General features: G+C 40.9%; 1 protein-coding gene across 1 annotated transcript in view; it reads left to right on the top strand.

Annotated features, from left to right (window-relative positions):
• DSE (dermatan sulfate epimerase) overlaps positions 1 to 21,153 on the top strand; it is a gene marked incomplete at its 5' end in the record, with an annotated part of 83,831 nt that overhangs the window by 22,008 nt on the left and 40,670 nt on the right. Inside the window, one exon of the mRNA XM_080807040.1 lies at positions 5,018 to 5,486. Coding sequence (XP_080663166.1) covers positions 5,071 to 5,486 — 416 coding nt within the window. The remainder of the gene's footprint in view (positions 1 to 5,017; positions 5,487 to 21,153) is intronic.

Below are 21,153 nucleotides of genomic sequence, written 5' to 3'. Positions count from 1 at the left end.
TGTATTTTCTAAAGCCAGGGAAATTGAAAGAACTTTTGTGCTACCATGTGTTTCATTTATAAACAGTCCCAGACCATTTGGAAACCTACTTCATTTTGAAACTTGATGTTTCTAATAGTTTTCAGTTCTTTTCCTTCTGAACGTATTCTTTCTGTGCTTTCTTTCTGTAAGGATGGCAAAAATGGGAACTTTAATGTCACTGAGTGTTAGTAAAAATTTGGTTAAAGAAAAGAATGTTGGCTTAGGATTTAAGAGACGGGTTCTAGTTCTGCCTCTAAGATACTGTTAGAGTATCAGGAGACACTAACTCTTAGTACTGTTTGTCACATCAAGTTATCGTAAAGTAAAAGATCAAATATGTGAAAAGCATTTCACCAAAATTTCTGTGTGTCAGCAATCATAATAGCTACAGTGGATTGTTGGAACTAGGATTAAAGCAAAATAACTTTAGCCTTATTGTTGCTTTGTGAGGACCTACTTAAAATAATTAGAATTCAGGCATCTTGTTAAATACTTTTTGTAATATTTGGCTTGGTGTAAGCATACTGTCCAACTTGGACTGCTGCAGAGATGGGCTGGGCATTCAGGCAGGGGGTTGATCAAATTGCTATCTCAATTATCTGGTAGTGAGTAATTCGTAAATGACTATATTGTACTCATTGATTAGGTGAAAATTAGGAATGTTTTGCTTTCAGAGCTGTGTAGAGTGAGACAGAAGAATGAGAAGAAAACCAGATAACAAAAATTATTGTGTTATAGTGGAAGAGAAGAGAAAAGGCTTTTAGGGGAAATGAGGCTCCATATGAATCATTCAGAAACATCCTGAGAACTGAATTATGGGTAAACTGAACTATTAATGACAGGTACCACATGGGCAGTTGCCCATGATGTTGCCATGTTGAAAATGCCATGCTCTTGAGCTGGACTGAGTGCACCCTAAAGATTTAAGGGAGCCAGCATTGCTCCGCTGTGTCTGCAACACATGAACTAGGGGGAGAGTGGCTTGAGAGATCACCCACAGACATCTGAAAGTACAGACTTGTTCCGTGTGTGTGTGTGTGTGTGTGTGTGTGTGTTTGTGTGTGTGGTGGGGCAGTGGGAGAGTCAGAGTTGGCCCTTCTGATAAACTCAGTGGCCATGGTTTCACTTAGCATTTCAGCATCTCCCAAACTTTAGTCATTCAGCTACTGCTTTCAACAATTTTTGCCCTATCCATTTTTTTTAACTTTTAAATGTAAATGTGTTTTAAACAGAAACTATATATTTTAGATTTCTGTTGAAATCTCCAGTTAGATGTACCAGTGATGGTTTTCCCATTGAAATAAGTTGGCGTAAAACCTGTCCGTCTGTGGCCCACCTAAAATGATCGTGAGAATCTCTCCTTTCATGTAATTTCAGCTCTTCTCTCTACAGAGTGGTACGCAGAATGCTGAGCGTAGAAGGGGAAATCCAAAGACTGGAAATGTGGGGTCTTTTCAGGGTGATTTACTAGACAGATTTAAGACGGTAGATGTCTCCCTTTAGGTTATCAGTTTAAAATAAGTTTGAGTTAAACGTGAAGTTTAATTTCTTTCTTTTCTTTTCTTTCTTTGAAATTTGCTTTTAGGCTGCAGAAGTTTCTCAGCCTTGTGAGTATTTACCTCTATGAATTTACTAGCAGAAATTTTTTCTGAAAAATTCCAAACTTGCTTTGGCTTCAAATAAGGGGGAATAAGTTTTCTCCTTGCTCATTTTAGTGAAGATATCTACTCTGCCAGCGCCCAAGTCCAAGGGTTAATTCAGTTCACCCAGCATCTATGAGGTGCCTTTTCCTTGTGAAGCACAGTGCTAAGTCCTGTGATGCAAAGAGGAAGCTACGGCCTCACCTTCTGTGAGGCACAGCATATAAAAAGCCCAAACAGGAGCGCCTGGGTGGCTCAGTGGGTTAAGCCTCTGCCTTCGTCTCAGGTCATGACCTCAGGGTCCTGGGATCGAGCCCCGCATCGGGCTCTCTGCTCAGCAGGGATCCTGCTTCCCCCTCTCTCTCTGCCTGCCTCTCTCTGCCTACTTGTGATCTCTGTCTGTCAAATAAATATATAATCTTTAAAAAAAAAAAAAAAAGCCCAAACAGTTCCATGTGATCAGGTATGTGCTAGATCCAAAGAAATGAACTCTTTGGATAGATCAACAAAGGCCTTAATCTCAGAAGAGAGTGGAGGCAGGGTGAGTTGAGGGCAGTATAAAAGGAAGGCAACACACTCTGTGACGTGATGAACACTACAGCCCTTTCCTCTCAGGCTATCTGTGTGCCTGATTGTTCTGTGGAATATCCATGGGTTCTGCATTGGCCCACGTGGTATCCCAACAAGAATTGAGGTTTTGAGTGTGCAGTAGCTCACTGCCTTGCTGCCCTGACACCCTCACGTGAATCTGAAGCAATAAGGAGGGAAGTTGCACTAACAGTTGGCATATGGAGGGAGCGTGATTCCCAAACCAACATGGTAATGAGATTCTGGGCCTCAGGAGCAACTTTTCTTGTTTAAATATACTCAGGCGTGACCTACGCGACGGGAAGCAATGTGGCTCACCTCCCCACAACCACCTAGAGTGTGAGCTACACATTCAAAAACCGGTAGTAGAGATCTTCCCTACTCTTCATGTAGGGGTCAGTTAAAGGAGAAACTTCCAATTCATCCTCACTTTGGGCGCCTAAAAAACCTCCACAATGTTAATTGTATTGATAACTGTATCCAGTTTTAGGCTTTGGGGCATTTAATATAGGCAGGCTTTTTTTTTTTTTAAATTGTTCATATGAGTGTTCAATGAAAAGAGCAAAAAGTAAACCTCGGGGTGGAGGGTGGGGGTCTTGGGGACCCAGCATTACTTTCGACCCAGCCATGTCTCTGTGTTGCCAGAGACCACACCCACCTCAGACATAACCACAGAGGACTATTTCTTTTGGCCGTGTCTCTGACCTTGAAGGGTCTAGCCAGCCGCCTAGAAGCTTTGGGTGCTAGACATAATACGAGTACAGTCCAAGAATTATTTCTATTTTATATATTTTATTTAGCATGGCTATCCCAATTTTTTTATTAATATGTTTGACTCTTGAAATACATCTAAAATGCTTTGCAAAATTGCTGCCCTTAAATTTCATATATATATATATAATATTCATATATATTCATTTTATAATATATAATAGTCTAAAACACATTCAGAAATACAAAGAATACTAGAATTAATGGCAACATCCGTAAGTAATGCCATATTGCCTTTCTCTTGGAGATACAGCAAGTTGAGAATAGGGACTGATCTCCAGTGTATGTTAAATCTTTGGTTTTCTTCCTTGTGAATGTGACAAGGCAGCTTTTCCTTAGAAAAATAGTTTGTGTTCAGCTGGGGAGGCTGATTTTTCTCCATCAGTTTCTCTCTTTAATAATTGAAAACCACTGTTCATTATTTACATAAAACTGTCTTTTTCTGGTCTGCTTCCTATAACCTTTCCCCTCTGAAGAATTTTAAGAATTCCCTTACTTTCCTCTGGGGGATTTTATGCCTGCTTTATCCCAGATGTGGGACATAGACTAGGCTGAGGTTTTTTTGTTTTTTTGTTTTTTTTTCTTTCTTTCTTCTTTTTCTTCTTCTTCTTCTTTTTTTTTTTAAAATATCCTTGTATTTGAAAGATGTTCTTTCAACCTGTGCCACTGGAAAAAGGATTTTTAAGAAAGTTAAGCAGTTAAGAAAATACGAGCTTGGTTTCAACGTCTGACTTACCGAGTCACACCAAAATCCCATATGCAAAATGAAAAAGTAGACAGCGGTTTCACATAATAAGGGGAGAATGCACGCGTGTTATTTCAGCCTTTTGATTCTGGGATTTTATTTTCTGAATGAAGCCCTGTCCGTTTCTAGTCCCGGCAGCCCCTTGTCTGGCCTTTCCATACACGCCTGCTGATGTCAGCCCAGGGAATGCATGGGTTTGGCTGTCTGTTACCCTGCTTTTGTCTTTTCTGTCCCCACCTTCTGCTGACACAAAGAGGATATAGACTTACTCATAATATTTTGTCTGCTTGCACTCTTACAGTTGTATTCATCCTAATCCCTGCTTCAGAGTGTAGAATGTTAGGAAGCCTGAAGAAGCCAGAGTGATGGAGCCTATAATTAAGACAGGATTTTCTCTTTTTTTCCTGATGTCCATTCAGATTCCCAGACAAGATTTCGCCACCAGCTTTTGGTTATTGTGGTTTTCATGTTAATGTCTAAAAAAATACCATAAGATTTAAACTTTTTTGAGTTACAAAATATGAGAAAAATGCCAAGGAGGGTTTGTCTTCCCTGTGTGAGCAAATATTATGTGGTTTCCCCAAGTCCAAAGTTCTGTTTTCCTCAATGAATACATGTCTAAAGTATCATGTTTACTTGATTAATTAATCAATAAAATCACTAGATTTTTTATTTGAGTGTAGTTTTATTGCTTTTTTTTTTTTAAAGATTTTATTTTTTAGAGAGAGAGAGAACATGAGTGAAGGGTGGGGGAGAGGCAGAGGGAGAGGGAGAGGGAAAAGCAGGCTGCCCACTGAGTGGGGAACCCCATGTGGGGCTCAGTCCCAGGACCCTGGGACCATGACCTGAGCTGAAGGCAAACACGTAACCAACTGAGCTCCCAGGCACCCCTGTTTGAGTATAGGTGACACACAATGTTATATTAGTTTCAGGTGCACAACTTAAGACATTTGGCAAGTTTGTACATTATGCTGTGTTCACTCTAGGTATAGCTACTGTCTGTCACTGTACAATGCTATTATAATATCATTGACCGTATTCCTTATGGTGTATCTTTTATTCCTGTGACTAAATTATTAGGTTTTAGTAAGTCTCTTCCTAGTTCAGATTTTTGTTGTATTTTTTAAAAAATCTAAATTCATAAGCTTTAATTTTTAATATTTAGACCTTCTCCCAGTAAGCAAGGTTGTCTTTCCTACTTTGTCCTGTTCCCCTGGTTGACGTCCCCTTTTCTTTTTCCTCCTTCCTGTAGGATCTTTCGAAGATGGTTTGGCTGCCTGGGAGATTTGGAGATCTGATGCCACGATGAGGACTCACACACGGGGGGCTCCCAGTGTGTTTTTCATATATTTGTTTTGCTTTGTGTCAGCTTACATCACCGACGAGAACCCAGAAGTCATGATTCCCTTCACCAATGCCAACTACGACAGCCACCCCATGCTGTACTTCTCCAGGGCGGAGGTGGCAGAGCTCCAGCTTCGGGCGGCCAGCTCCCACGAGCACATTGCCGCCCGGCTCACCGAGGCTGTGCACACCATGCTGTCCAGCCCCTTGGAATATCTTCCTCCCTGGGACCCCAAGGACTATAGCGCTCGCTGGAATGAAATTTACGGCAACAATCTGGGCGCCTTGGCAATGTTTTGCGTTCTGTATCCTGAGAACATCGAAGCCCGAGACATGGCCAAAGACTACATGGAGAGGATGGCAGCTCAGCCTAGTTGGTAGATTTTTGTCTTTTTCTTCTTACTGTATTAACTCTGCAGTTTAAAGGACGAATTTATACACAATGAAATCTTAGAGGCCAGATTTTCACATACGTGTGTGAGTGAAGGGGTGGGGTTCCTTGTTATTTGTGGTGTTAGTGGCTTATGAATGGTCCATAGTTTCAAAAGACCCAGTCATGTCCGTGTTTAAAGTTAGCAGGAAAATATTTAGATACAACCCAGCCAAAGAAAACATAATTTGCTGCGTTGAGTAAATACCATTATCTCGATTGTTGAGAATTCTTTCTTCCATGTTTAACAAGCATGTGTTACGGTCCTCTGGTGTTAGGCTCTTATTGCCCCCCAAGTGGTTAAAACCCTCTGCCAGCAAGAGATTTTTAGCTAATTAAGATTTATTTAAATTTTATGACAATTAGGAGCTAAAAAGGATTGTGATAGGATTAATTGGCAATTTATAAACAAGATCTTATCCAGTAACTACCAAACTGCCCAAACCTGTAGGAAAACCTGTTGTATAATTATGTGAGGGATTCTAACTACATAGTAATTTATCTTCAGATGTTCTGAGATTTGGAAAGAAACTTGCTGTCCCTTTTTGATTAGCTTAAATGTATTTTATTTGTCTATAAATGAATATGTCTACCTAATTCCAAAAAGATACGGGGTGGTGGGCTGATTAGGGATTCTGTGGGTATTCTTAACCAAATTGTGTTTTAATATATATTTATGATACAATTGCACCAAAAAAATTACAAACTGTATGAAATATCGTTTTAAAATTACAGAAGCAGCTTCTTTATAGGACTATAGGGAGCTCATTTTTAAATGCTTAGAAAAATCAGTGAGTGCATTTAATGCTGTCATGCGTTACATCTCACATATGGTGGGAGTGAAGAATGGTCATTTGGGATCGTTCTGAATTCTGTCAACGTGATAACAAAATTTAATCTTTCCTCAATTTCTGCCGAAATGATAAAAAATGCTATTTGCTTATAGAGTTTGAAGGATTTTCTGAAATTTCTTAGTGAAGAAGATTATGGAAGAGTTGCCATTAAATCCGTAGCAGAGCTAAATTTTTTTTTTTAAGATTTTATTAATTTATTTAACAGAGACACAGCGAGAAAGGGAACACAAGGAGGGGGAGTGGGAGAGGGGGAAGCAGGCTTCCTGCTGAGGTGGGAGCCTGATATGGGACTTGATCCCAGGACTCTGGGATCATGACCTGAGCTGAAGGCAGATGCTTAATGACTGAGCCACCCAGGTGCCCCCGCAGAGCTGAATTTTTAAGACTTACTGTGGGGTGCCTGGGTGGTTCAGATGGTTAAACGTCTGCCTTGGGCTGAGGTCATGATCTCCAGGTCCTGGCAGTACCGGCTCAGCAGGGAGTCTGCTTCTCCCTCTCCCTCTGCTTCTCCCCTTGCTTGTGTGCTCACTCTGTCTCTCTCTTAAATGAATAAATAAAATCTTAAAAAAAATTTTGCTGTTACATATGTATAATCATTTTGAAGTTTATAATATTTTAAGTTGAAAAGAACATTTTTATTTGGTTTGTTTCAAAACTGAGCCATGTATGCAATAGTTTCTGATTTTGATTCTAATTAATTGATTTTACTCTATTCTTGACATCAAGAAAGAAAATAAAAGATGTATGAGAATTTATTTGATATTTGAATTATAAGATTATATTTTCAAATGTTATAATTACTTGACATTGGTTGTAATTGGTTAAAAATGTCAACCATTACATACTTTAGGGAAAAAAACCTTCATTGCCTATAGAGCTACTTTTCTTTTAAAGTCCCTTTTTAGATAGACAAGTTAAATAAGATACTGATAAAAATGTTCCAGAGAAGAGTTACAGTAAAAAGCCATCTATTTCACTTCATAGCAGAGTAGATTACTGGGAAGTACCATTGTTTCATGGCAATTTTTTAAAAACACAAATACAGTAACATTAAGAGAATTATACAAAACCAGTGCAAATGTTATAATATAAAGCATTCAGGAGTATAAATACCAACTTGGATGAATGCTATCATTAGGGAGGATTAGACTCCTAGGATAAAAGAAGGGAAAATTAAATAACTTCAAACAAGACTGGTCATTTCCATATTGTTTCTACAAATTGAGATTTATTAGTTATTGGAGGTATATATAAATTTGCCAGAAGACTAGTACTTTATTCATGACAGTATTGATAAAAATAGGTATAACTCTATGTTGTTATCTGGTCACTAAGAAGCTAGCCTGTGACTTAATAGAGCTGAACAGCTGACCTCTTTCTCCTAAAGCTGAATGTCAGAAATGGAAAATTTACCTTTACATCTGGTTTCTAGTGCCAGAAGTGATCTTAGCAGAAAAACTGGAGCTACTGGAACATTTTGTCTTGGCAAGTACTGTTACTAGGTTCTACTTTTAGATGATTTTATGGAAATTTTAACTCTTTTTTTTTTTTTTTAAGATTTTATTTATTTGAGAGAGCACGAGTGATGGGGAGGGGCAGATGGAGAGGGAGAAGCAGGCTCCCACTGAGCAGGGAGCCTGACACGGGACTCATTCCAGGACCCTGGGATCGTAACTGGAGACAAAGGCAGATGCTTAACCCACTGAGTCACCCAGGTGCCCTGGAAATGTTAACTTTTTAGGAGCTACCACACCCTACCCCTAGATTCTTGTGTTTTCATTTAGATTTATAGTTGAAGTAATCACTTTTTGTCAACTTAAAATGTTTTTTCTAATTCAGCTGTCTGTTTAAATCAACTAATTCATATATTCCCACAATGCACAGAGAAGTATATTGTGGATGTTGTCACTGTCTTAGGATATAGTTCACCTGTACTAATTTCAGTGGGGAAAAAAAAAAAAGAACTAGCTCTTATTTACCAAAGATTTAATATCATAAATTTGTTTAGAAAGCTTCCTGCAATGGCTTTATCAAACTGAATACATTTGCCATTTTCCTTGAAGGGCATTTCTATTCCTTTTAAAACCAATGACTAAATTGTGTTCACTCACTTATTCAATCAACTAACTTTTATTGAGTCATGATTTTATTAGTGTGTCATGAACTAGACTGGGTACCAGGGATTCAAAGATGCAGTAATAGCCAAGAAATTGTATACGTCACCCCTAGAGTGAGGAGTACAAGCCTTGGGTATTTGAAACCTAAACCAGGGCTGTGTGCTCTTCTCGGAAATGAGTGTAAGGATCACTTAATGAGCGGTGTCATCGGTTTCATTCATGACTTAATAAGCGAAGGTCTGTATTATGCGCACTCTGGTGCGGTAGAAAAGTGCTAATTCCAGAGTCTTTTTTTTTCCTCTTTAATTTTATTTACTTATTTGACAGAGGGAGAGAGATCACAAGTAGGCAGAGCAGCAGGCAGAGAGAGGAGGGGAAGCAGGCTCCCTGCTGAGCAGAAAGCCCGATGTGGGGCTCGATCCCAGGACCCTGAGATCATGACCTGAGCTGAAGGCAGAGGCTTAACCCACTGAGCCACCCAAGCGCCCCTAACTCCAGAGTCTTATTACAGCCTGGATTGGACTCCCAGCTCTCCACTCCTCAGCTGTGGTACTTAAGACAAAGGTTCTTCATTGGGCTGTGCCTTTAGCATCTCGATCCGTAAAGTGGCCGCAGCAGCAGTATCTCCCTCACAGCCTTGTTAGGAGGATTAAACAAGGTAATGGAAAGTACTTGGTGCAGTCCCGGTCACCTAGTAAGCCTTCAGTCAATAAGAATAGTGACATTAACGATAAGTAGCATTGCTGTTATTTACTCAGTACTTAGACCCTGTTTGGCTTATCATTTAGTATATGTAGGCTCAAAGGAAATAGTATTGGGGATTTATTTGGAGATTATATTCATCTTTGTTCCAGTGCCTCTCTAAACTAGAACATCTGTTTAACTCACAAAATTTTTCTTTTGGCTTTGTTCCATGAAAATGCTCAGAGATGCTCCCGAGGGCCCTTTTTAAATGCATATAAGAATCTGATGGGAAGGCTTAGTGGAATGTGACAGTGATGTGTCTTTTGTCTGGTATTAAAAAGAAGTACATCTGAGATATGCGTGCATACGAATTTGTTAATATGGTTCATTTCATTTGAGTATTTTGCAAGTAAAGAGCTAAAAGGTAACATCTATATATTCACTTATTTAAGGCTCTTGGGCCATTGTGAAAGAAAAGTTAAAGAAAAATGTTGTCTGATACACTGATCCTGCTTTTTATGTCCATTTTATGTGACACGTACCGCCAAGTAGAAAGGGAATCTGGAAGGCTGGTCGTGAGGATGGTAGTGATTGAAAACAGCAGCATGCGAAACTTCTTTCTTCTCTTCGAGTTACACTCACGTGTATCTCCCCGCCGCCCGGTGATCTGGCACCACGGAAAGATGGGTCTTGTCTGTGTGCGGGGTCTGCCTTTGCAGAGATGCCCCCACCTTTCTCACACACACTGTTGTTCTTCTGACTTCTGCTAAGGCTCATATGTTCTTCGTAACAGGAAAATTAACAATAATTTAAGCCTGTTCTTAGCCTACGTCTAAAAATCAGATTTAAAAAGATGTCATTTTAACTTAGATATAAAGTGGCAAATCATTTTCAGCACCTCCAAAAATGTCTTTAACCTTTGAATGAATAGCCTTTTTTTGGTCTTCTATAGATCTCGTCTTCCAAATGAGAACTAGGATTTGTATTTTATATAAAGGGTTGTATTTTATATAACTGAGTATTTTATTGTATTGGCTCTGCATTTTATATAAAGGCTTGATGAGACCTGAATATCCAGCCACTTGAAGAAAGCTTAATGAGCTGAGACCATAAGTCTAGAGCTGGTAACAATAGAAAATGCATTTTAATTCACTTCAAGTGAATTCACTTCTCATATTCTGTCACCTAGTCACTAGAGCAAGGTCTGCATATGTCAGCTGGCATATGGGGATATTCTCGTGTGTAAATGGTTGCTTTCTGCCTTCAAACCTTACATTAGTTAAAAAAGAACACAGACTCCAAATAAATATTCTCCATTAGCCCCCCCCCCCAAAAGCTTAAACTTTAAGGTAGAAAAATAATAAAAGCAGTTCTTAGTACAGATTTAAAAGAGATATCTAAAAAGTCAATTTTTGGAGTTTTGGGAGTCAGCACATATTACTCGACTTTCTTAAAAATTATACATATATATATTTTATTTACTTATTTCTACTGTAGGTTTCCCCCAGAAGATTAAGGAAACAAAATACAAGATTCAAATTAAAAGTAGCTGACAAAGAAAAGGGAAGAAAAATGTTGGGGACATCAGCTGAATTAGGAATGAGACAGTTGCTAAAATGTTGCATCTCACAGACCATGAGTGGTCCAAAGTGGGCTCTGGGTTTTTTAGCTGTAAAAAGAGTAGGCTCAGGGAGTTTTGAAGTGTAGAGCATCCATGGATCAAAAACAGATGTTATTCTATAGAACTACTACTCAGTATCAGACAGAATTATCTCCTGGGTTTTTTGTGAAGAACCTTCACAGCGGTCTCATAACATCTCTACAATGCATATGTGATGGGTTGCACGAGACTTTTTTTTTTAATTAAGATTTTATTTATCTGAGAGAGCATGCGTGCACAAAAGTGAGGTGGGTGGGGGGATGGTGGGCAGAGCCAGAGGGAGAAGCAGATTCCCCCCTGAGCAGGGAGCCTAATGTGGAGCTCCATTCCAGGACTCTGGAATCATGACCTGAGCGGAAGGCAGATGCTTAACTGACTGAGCCCCCCAGGCGCCCAGTGAGGCTGTTTTGTGCCAGATCAGACTCAAGGCAGGGTTGTGGCTTTAGCTCGCACATGTATCCTCCTCCTCTTAGCACGGTATTACGTAGATTTCTGTCCAGTGAATGAATGAATGAATGAATACTGTAGCATCCCTGGATGAAGCATCTACAAAATGAAGTTCATGGAAATCCAGGTGGGTGTGGAAGGGATGGATCTGTGGTTTAGCCTCAGGCCGCTTTTGTCCCCTTGTCTGTAGCTTATTAATCTTCCAGGAGAATCTTGCGTACTTATCAGGCAGCCTCCCTGTACATCGTGCGTCTCACTCAAGCTCGTGATAGATGCCATTACGGTCCTTAGGAAGTTCTTGCAGTGATCTGTGACTAAAAACGAGCCAAAGCAGCAAAAAACTCACGCAAATGATTATTGGAAAACACTACAGATCCTGAATCGCTTAAGAAAGGCTCAGTTGGGGGCACCTGGGAGGCTCAGTGGGTTAAGCCTCTGCCTTCGGCTCAGGTCATGATCTCAGGGTCCTGGGATCGAGCCCCGGATTGAGCCCCGCATCCTTGTCTCTGCTTGACAGGGAGCCTGCTTCCCCCTCTCTCTCTGCCTGCCTCTCTGCCTACTTGTGTTCTCTCTCTCTCTCTGTCAAATAAATAAATAACATCTTTTAAAAAAAAAAAAAAAAGAGAAGGGCTCAGTTGGGGCTAATTTACATACTAATATGATGAGGTGAATGTATTTAAAAGAAATTTAAGATAGGATTGTAACAAAAAGGCCATGTTCAGCTCTCGTTGATAGAGTCTCCTTATCCTGTGTGCATTTCCAGGCCGCAGGCTTTTGTACAGGCATTGTGAACCCTGTAGATTGGGCATCGAGGAGTGGTCTTTGGAGGCCGAGCAGTGCCGGTGCCTTGAGTCTGCCGTTGTATTAGCCATGCATCTTCGGCAGGTTTTTTAACCCCTGTAAACCGCAGTGTCTTCATTTGTAAAATGTGGACGATCCCTCTGGTGCAGAGAAATAATGCACGTAAAGCCCTTCGCATTATGTACCTGGCACAGAGTTTTACTAAAAACTCTGTCGTTATTACACAGAAATAGGGATGAACTTGGAGCTTGATTCTCAAGCTTCTTGGTACACAGGACCCCGTTTTACCTGCTCTGTCAGTCTGGAGTCGTGTTCTTGAGAAGGATTCACTGTGAATCGCGCTTTCCTCCTTTCTTCATAGTAGTTTTGCTTACTGATGGTCAGCAAATAAATCACAGAGGAAAGAAATTACTTCACCCTTGCATTGGAGCCAGTCAGCTACAGGAAGTCAGCGCTGGTGGGGGAAACAAAGAAAGTTGAACTTTTGGACAGAGAAGTAATTGTACTTTGGTTTGCAGCTGACTGAGTACTGAATCCTAACCCGCGGATTGCAGACTTCTGGAAAGTGACATCTGAGAGTGCATTTGCAAAATAAAGTAAAATAAACTAATAAGGTAAAACGAAGGAGAGAGAAAAAGAAAAGCCTCTGGCATGTGGAAATGAACCAATCCGTTTCATTCCTGGACATTCCAGAATGAAGTGTGTGCCTGTCTTTCTCAGCAGAGCCCTGCTGGGCTCCAAGTACAGTTCCCTACAGCTGTTTCACAGACTTTTTACGTTTCTGAATTGTTCGTTAAGGCTGGGAATCCAAGGAAGGGGGAGGGTGTAGCTGGGTTCCAACATGTGGAGCCCCAGCACCGTGAGTGAAAAGATCAGGTTTTCCTCTCATGACCTTACAGTGGCGAAGACTGGGAGGCTTAGCCCAGAATGCACCTGGAAACCATTGGATTCCAGGAAACACATCCAGTGGACCTGGGGAAACAAATGCTGGGCTCTCAGAATACCAAGCCCCCAATCCCCCCAGCTTTTTCTCATTCCTGTTTATCCTTCCTTTTACCCTTCCCCCACCTCTCTTTTTGCCTCTCTTTTTCTCTCCTTTTCATTCTGTAATCTGAAAGAAGTTGTCCCCTTTTACCCTACTTCAGATCCTTGGAAATAGAAGGCTAAAACTGATGACTATGAGGCTTTTTAGGATGGTTAGGTTTTTTTTCTTTTTAAGAGATTCTACATTTATTTAATTTATTTTTTTAAGTAACCTCTACCCCTGATGTAGGGCTTGAACTTAGAACCCCAAGACTAAGAGTCTCATGCTCTGCCCAACTGAGCTAGCCAGGCACCCCTGATGAATGTTATGGAAATACATGTTAGGAACCTGACCACTGGGAATTCTCTTCTTGAAGGCTATTTAATAGGCAGGTTATTGCCGCATAATAATAAACGAAACTCCTGGGCGAGGATTGCGGTCATGGGACCCATAGCAGGAGGAAGCTTGTGAAAAGTTGCTGACTGAGAGGCAGCATGGGGTGTGCAGATTAGATGAGCATCTCCTTTAGAGTATGGTAGTTCAATACATGGCAAAGTGCTCTCCATTTATTTCAAATGCAAGTGAGGATAAAGTAGTTTTAACAGTGCTTCTTTCTAATAACAAATTTAAGATATTTTATACCAGCTATAATCATACACAAGTGAACAGAAATCCAAGGTTAATTTTCTTTGGGGGATCTGTTTGTTGTTTGACTCTGAGAGTCAGTATTGGTGATGAGTGACCCTCTCTCTCCTACCTCCTGACCTTTTAGTGTCATTTTCCTTTTTAAGTATAACAGGGGCTTTCAGAGCAGCCAGAGAGAGCTGTGCTTAAGGCCAGGGGAATCCTTGTCCCTCTTTTGATAGGGTTCTAAGTCAGAGTCCATCGCCCCATATATACAAAAAGGGCAGCACCAATGTTCCACATAGTCTTAACAATCTGGCACTTAAATGTTTCTAATATGAAAAACTTACTAAGCATGAGGTTTGAATTTTGTGCATTTCTTGCCCCTTATCTTGAGAGAAGATATTAATTGGCAAGTGCTGCCTGTGTATCTGTATTCTATTCCAATGACGCTTCATAGTCATTTTTTTTAAGTTGGCTTTGTCTATTAGGTAAAATAACTGTTCATTTCTTTTTTTTTTTTAAGACTTTATTTGTTCATTTGAGAGAAGAGGGAGCAAGCACAAGCTAGGAAGAAGGGGCAGAGGGAGAAGCAGGCTCCCTGCTGAGCAGAGAGCCCAATGTGGGGCTTGAGCCCAGGACCCTGAGATCAAGACCTGAGCTGAAGGCAGAGGCTTAACCAACTGAGCCACCCAGGGGCCCCATAACTATTCAGTTCTACTGCTACTTAAGATTTAGGGTCCTGATAACATTAGGTTCTTCCTAATGCTGTGCAGATATTTATAACTCCTAGAGTGTAATCATGCCATGAGTACGCCCATGGGGTCTCTTACAAGCTGGGAAGTTCATTTTACATTAGTTATCTTCAAAATGGCTTTTTTTATTTCCTCACCTCCTTCTGCCATATCCATTAAGGGGACTTGTTTCAGCCATGCTCAACAGCCTCTCATCCCTCTGCCCTTTTCCTTTCCAGTGTCGATAAGCAGCATTAGGACAGCAGGAGGCAACATTGTTAGGGGCTGCCAGATCATTGTTTATCCTACATAAGCCGGTGGTTTGTGTGTGGGATGGCTTGGAAGGGTAGGAAGCAGGAGGAGGGGGAACTAGGTAGAAGCTCTTAATATCAGTCTGGGAGGAAGTGAAGACCATAATTAAGACAGTGCTGGTGGAAAGACAAAGGAGTGACTTAGGACCGAGAATCTGCGCGGAGATTGATGGCATTTGAGACACTTTGTCTCACAGTGTGCTGCCTTTTTTTTTTTTTTTTTTTTTTAGATTTATTGATTTATTTATTTGACAGAGAGAGAGAGATCACAAGTAGGCAGAGAGGCAGGCAAAGAGGGAGGGGGAAGCAGGCTCCCCGCTGAGCAGGGAGCCCAATGTGTGGCTCCAGCCCAGGACCCTGAGATCATGACCTGAGCCGAAGGCAGCCGCTTAACCAACTGAGCCACCCAGGAGCCCCGGTGTGCTTCTTTCATCAGAATTCTATAAGTATCCTTTTTGGGCAGGGGGAGTTAAAAATTGTCTCTTTTCCTCTTCATCTTGAGTTTAGGCACCACGTTGGGCATGAAGCCTACTAAAATAAGTAATAAAAATTTTAAAAATTGGGGCACCTGGGTGGCTCAGTGGGTTAGAGCCTCTGCCTTCGGCTTGGGTCATGATCCCAGGGTCCTGGGATTGAGCCCCACATCGGGCTTTCTGCTCAGCAGGGAGCCTGCTTCCCTTCCTCTCTCTCTGCCTGCCTTTCTGCCTACTTGTGATCACTGTCAAATAAATAAAATCTTAAAAAAAAATTTTTAAAAATTGTCTTTATTTCATATCTGCAAAAATCATACTACAAGTCCAGTTCATTTATAACAAGTGTGGTTACCAGTGGGTTAGGGTTTTTTCTTTAATCGAAGTATAATTGACATACAATAATAGTTTCAGGTGTACAACATAGTGATTGAACAAGCATATCAGTTAATAAATGCTCACCATGATGAGTGTAGTTACCATCTGTCACCATACAAAGTTATTATAATATTATTGACTCTATTCCCTGTGCTATACTTTCCATCCCTTTGACTTATTTTTTTCACTTCTAGTTTATACCTCTTAATCCCCTTCATTTATTTTGTCCATTCCTCCACACCCCCAGCTCTGGCACTTACCAGTTCTCTGTATTTATGAGTCTGTTTCTGGTTTTTTTGGTGTGTATATGCTCATTTGTGTTCATTTTCCTTAGATTGCACATATAAGTGAAATCATATGGTACTTGTCTTTTTCTGTCTGACTTATTTCACTTTGCATAATACCCTCTAGGTCCATCTGTGTTGTCAAGAATGGCAAGATTTCGTTCTTTTTGATGGTTGAATAATATTCTACATATATATACCACATTTTGTTTATACATTCATCTGTCAATGGACACTTGCTTATTTCCAGGTCTTGGCTATTACAAATAATTATAAAATAAACATGGGGTACATATGTCTTTTTTTTTTAAGATTTTATTTATTTATTCTACAGAGAGAGGGATCACAAGTAGGCAGAGAAGCAGGCGGGGGGGAGGGGGAAGCAGACTCCCCGCTGAGCAGAGAGCCTGATGTGGGGCTCAATCCCAGGGCCCTGAGATCATTACCTGAGCCGAAGGCAGAGGCTTAACCCACTGAACCACCCAGGAGCCCCAACACTTACTATTTCTTGTCTCTTTGTTACTAGCCATCCTGACTGATGCGAGATAACATACATTCCTAAAAAGACAGGTTCCTGGGCCCTACACAGACTCAGTGAATCACCTTCTTTCGGAGTGGGCCGAGTAACCTGTCCTTTTTAACAAGAATCCCATGTGATTCTGAGACACACTAAAATTTAAAAAGGAAAGGAAAGGGAGGTTTTAAAAAAATGGCACTTGGTTTTTGTCTTGGGTTAACTGGTTGCACGGTGATGCCCAGATGCGGGAAAGAATAGAGGAGAGAGAAGATAGTTAACTTTTTACCTATCTTTTGGTAAAGTGACAGTCTTTCTTCTATCTGCTTTATCTGTCTCGCTTTGTTGATACCAGCCGTGTAGACAGATGAATTTCAAAGCCCTCTGTCCCTCTTGTCATGACAAAGGCTCAGAGAAACCTGTGGTAGGTATCTTGCCGTGTATTTATTATTATACTTACTTGGGTCTCCTGGCCGTATCTGTTCCTCACGGAAGTTCAGTGTCATCCGCTTTCACCTGTTCTGTGGCTTCTGCATTGTTGCTGCTACACTGTTGACCTCAGGCCATTTTTCTCCTTCCTTGCCACTCTGTGCATGCATCTTGCTCTTGTTTGTGTCGTTGTTGAGTGTGGGTGAGCTCTTTAGGAGAAAGTACTTTTAGGTGTCAAAAAAAAGATCAGCCTGTTGTCATCAGCATCATAAAACATGCCCCTATCCCGACCTTACAGATTTTTTTTAATGTCTTATTTTTCCCAGAATTTTGTGATTTCAGTGTTTTAAGCTTTTCACTGACAGGCATTGATGTGCATCTCCCCCGTGGTCCACTTGGACTACACGTGCTGGCATTTTCAACTCTGCCCCCAGTCTTGGGGCAGTAAGTTTACAATATAGCTGTGCAGAGTCAGCTTTCTGTCTGCAGTAATCCCAGCTGTGTCTGTCCCTTTCCTTCCTCCTTTCCCTCCAGCCCGCCTTGGACTTCAGGATCCAGTCTGACATCTCCTTCCGCTATAAGATTTTTCTCTAGCCTATTACCCTTCTCAGTTTCCACAGTTACTATTTCTCATGTGACTTGTCAGTTTGCAGTAGTAACCGGGTTATTTACTACTTGGTTCTCAAATCAGGAGTATATAGCTTCAAGACGAAGCCCCCCAAAAATGTTTATCTGGAAACATCCTGGCCTCTAACTTCTACCTGTACTTTGTCTGGTGTGATTCAGATATGCCAAGAGAACCATGCAAACTTCTTATAGTGTGTCTTGTTTGTACTAGAATTCTTGTTTGTACTAGAATTTTCTTATTTGTACTAGAATTCTCTTGTTTGTACTAGAGTTCTTGGTTTGCCTACCCCACATAAGCTCATTGAGGGCAGCACCATCATCATTTTTCACTTTTGAGTCCTGAAAGCCATATATGGTCACAAAGATCCTAATAAATGAGTGAACGCATGAGTTCATTTTGATTGAAAGTCTGTGATTACCCAGAGCTAAAATCCTGGATCTGTTTATAAGTTTGCATCAGATTTGGTACCTTGTGCAGCGTGGCCGTGCGTATGTGTCTGCTTCACTGTTGCTCCGAAGGCCTGCCTGTAATCACGGAGGTATTGTTCCTTGGCCCTGCTGGAGGCCAGTAAAAGGTATGTCAGGATTTGACATCTCAGGGCATGGTTTGCCGGCAGAGTCAGATTACCTGCTCTCTGAAATGCCTGTGCACCTGGTATTCTGTCTTTCCCAGATCCTCAAATTTTGGCATCCAGCATCCTTTTTTTTTTTTTAAGATTTTTAAAATTTATCTGACAGAGAAAGGTCAGAAGTAGGCAGAGAGGCAGGCAGAGAGAGAGAGAGGGAAACAGGCTCCCCGCTGAACAGAGAGCCCGATGTGGGGCTCGATCCCAGAACCCTGAGATCATGACCTGAGCCAAAGGCAGAGGCTTAACCCACTGAGCCACCCAGGCGCCCTGGCATCCAGCATCTTAATATGCATATCATATTTGTGGCTATTCCCTGTCAGGTGATCTCAAGAGAATTTTGTTCAGTTTTCTGTTTTTTCCCATTAAAGCCACTTGCTTCAATCTTTGAAATGTATGGTAGTGAAGCTGGTTGGGCAGTGGGAGGTGATAGTTTATTGTATTTAGAGCAAGGACGGTGGAGGCAGATTGCCTGTGTTCTCATCCCATTTATGGGTCTGTAACCTGGAGCATGTTAGTTGGCTTCTCTGTGGCTCAGTTTCCTCACATATGAATTGTAATACTGATGTTGTAGTATTTAGAGCATTAAATGAGTTAATGAAAGAGTATCCAGCGTAATGTTATTGTGTTCTTATTACTTTGCTCGTATTTTGTTTTCTTATAAATGGATGCCAACAAAGGTAATTTTCATTTATCAGAAATGGATGTATATATTCATTTTATTGATGTTTATTTTGTACTTATTCTGTTCTAGGCATTGTGGTAGGAATTGGGGATACGTAAATTTGAGGACAAGTTCTACCTCTTGCCTCGTTGTTGACCTGCAGAAGATATCCACTAATAAAGCAGATGAGAAATGCTGTGATTGGGAAAGTACACTGTGTAATGGGTAGTTGGAAGGGTACTTCACCCAACATTAAGGCATTGGGGAAGACTTTCCCACTGTGGCCTGAAGGACGAACAGGAATCAGCCAAGTGAAGGGGAAAGAGAATGCATTCTCTTTCCCCTTCACTTGGCTGAACAGAAGTAACTTATGTTCAAAGACCATGACATAAGAAGGCAGAGGACTTTTCAGGAACTGAAAATTTAATGTAGGGAGGAGACTAGTAATTGTTGAGGCTTTGAGTAGAGAGCCAGGTGCCACAAGGCCTTGTCTACCATGTGAAGGAAGGAGCTTGTACTTCTCCTTACAAGCACCATGAGGCCATTGAAGGGTTTTAATAGGACAGTGACATGGTCCAATTTGTGTGTGTGTGTGTGTGTGTGTGTGTGTGTGTGTTCTAATCTTTTCAGTGCAAAATGAAACAGAATGCCATATGAACAAGTGTGTAGCTTAATAAAGCAACTAAAGGAAACTCCCTGGTCACCACAGCACAGGCCAAGAAATAGCTCTTTCTTGAGCTATTTCAATAGCTATTTGAGCTATTGAAGCCCCTCCATGGGTGCCCATCCCAATCCCAGCTCCATTCTGTCCTCACAGAGCCCACCCTGACCTCAGACCTTCTGCCCTTGTGTTTCTTTATAGTTCATTCAGGTGTGCATCTCTAGGCACAAGTTCAGGCTTGCTTGTTTTGCAAAGTTTAATAACTAAGTCTTTTTTTTTTTTTAAATATGCTATTTCTCCTCCATCTACTTTTGATACAATTTTTTTATGGAAGAACTTGGGACCTTTGGCCTGAGCACCTCCGCGCAGTCTGGAGGCTGCTGACTGTGTGCTCAGGGGGTAGCTGGGGGAGCTCTTCTACCCTTGCTGCTTCCTGCAGACCAAGGAGTTGTAGCCAACTGCTGTGATCACTCTGACAAGCGTGGGCGGTGACCGTCTTCTCGTCAGGAGACATAAAATGGCTTCTGTTTTCTCCATGTGATAGACTTGTGTTTTAGGAAGAGTCTTTGACCACATGTGGAGAGTAGATTGTGGAGGTCAAACCAGAAAGACCAGTTAGGCCTTTTGTGTTTATACAGATGAGAGCCCGGAATAAGGGCTCTGAGAATGGAAAGAAGGGCTGGGTTCCAGAAAGTCGTAAGAATTCATGTGTCTAAGACTTGACAACTGTATTGGAGGACAAAGAGGACAAAGGAATTTCTTCATGGGATGCTGAGAAAATGATGAGAGCTTTTGGTGAGAAGGCAACACGTGGAACTGTTGGGGAATGCTAATAAAGGGTTCGGTTTTGGATATACTAGACACAAAGTGCCTATGAACCCAAGAAGAGATACTGAGTTCACCACTCTCCAGCGTTATTTTTAGCTGCTTCCTGTTTGCCATGAGTGTATTGTGACTTTAAAAAATAAAGTCACCGCAAAAAAGATTTTATCAAGTATAAAATATGCTTTCAAGTACAATATACATAACTTCTGTGAATGATAGAAAAATGTAGAAGGAAAGTTCAAAGAAGGTCAGATTTAATTAAAGTAGGGCTCCCACACCACGGTAAATAAATGAATAGCAAAAAGAGAAGAGTGAAAAGAAAAGGCAAGAGCCTGACAGGGTGTTACGGCCACATGGGTGTTTTCATGTTACTCTGTGAAGCTGAAGCCAAAATGGAAAATTATGCAGGCGGTACTCCAGGAGGAAAGCATCAACTTGAGAGAATCCTCCTGTTTCTTTAAAGTTAGAAAAAGAGAAGAGATTCTTGAGGAAGCGTGGGTAACCATTCGGGCTTGTAACAACGGAGTGAGCAATTTTGAGTTCCCTTTTGTGATTCATGTACAGGAAATTCACTCTTAGAGTAAAAAATCTGGGGGGAAGATAAGAATAAATCCACAGATATTGTGAAAACCTTATATTAACTTTAATATCTTCCTGCCCTAAACTTTTGGCCATAATTTTGAAAAACCAAATGGAATTTGCTGTTTTACCTTCTTTGGAGAACTTGTTGACATAGGACAGATTTGAATATTACTGAATCCAATTTGAATTTTTTCCTCTTGGTTTTTTTTTTTTTTTTTTTTTTTACCACGGCCTGCCATTGGTCAGAAAAGGTGCGAGGATGGGATTGCATTCAGTTTTTGGGGTGGGGTCAACTTTT

This window comes from Martes martes (genome assembly GCF_963455335.1).
Source record: "Martes martes genome assembly, chromosome: 6".
Classification (NCBI taxonomy): Eukaryota; Metazoa; Chordata; class Mammalia; order Carnivora; family Mustelidae; genus Martes; species Martes martes.
Note: the sequence above shows the minus strand (reverse complement) of the source record. Positions and strands in the feature narration are given on the sequence as shown.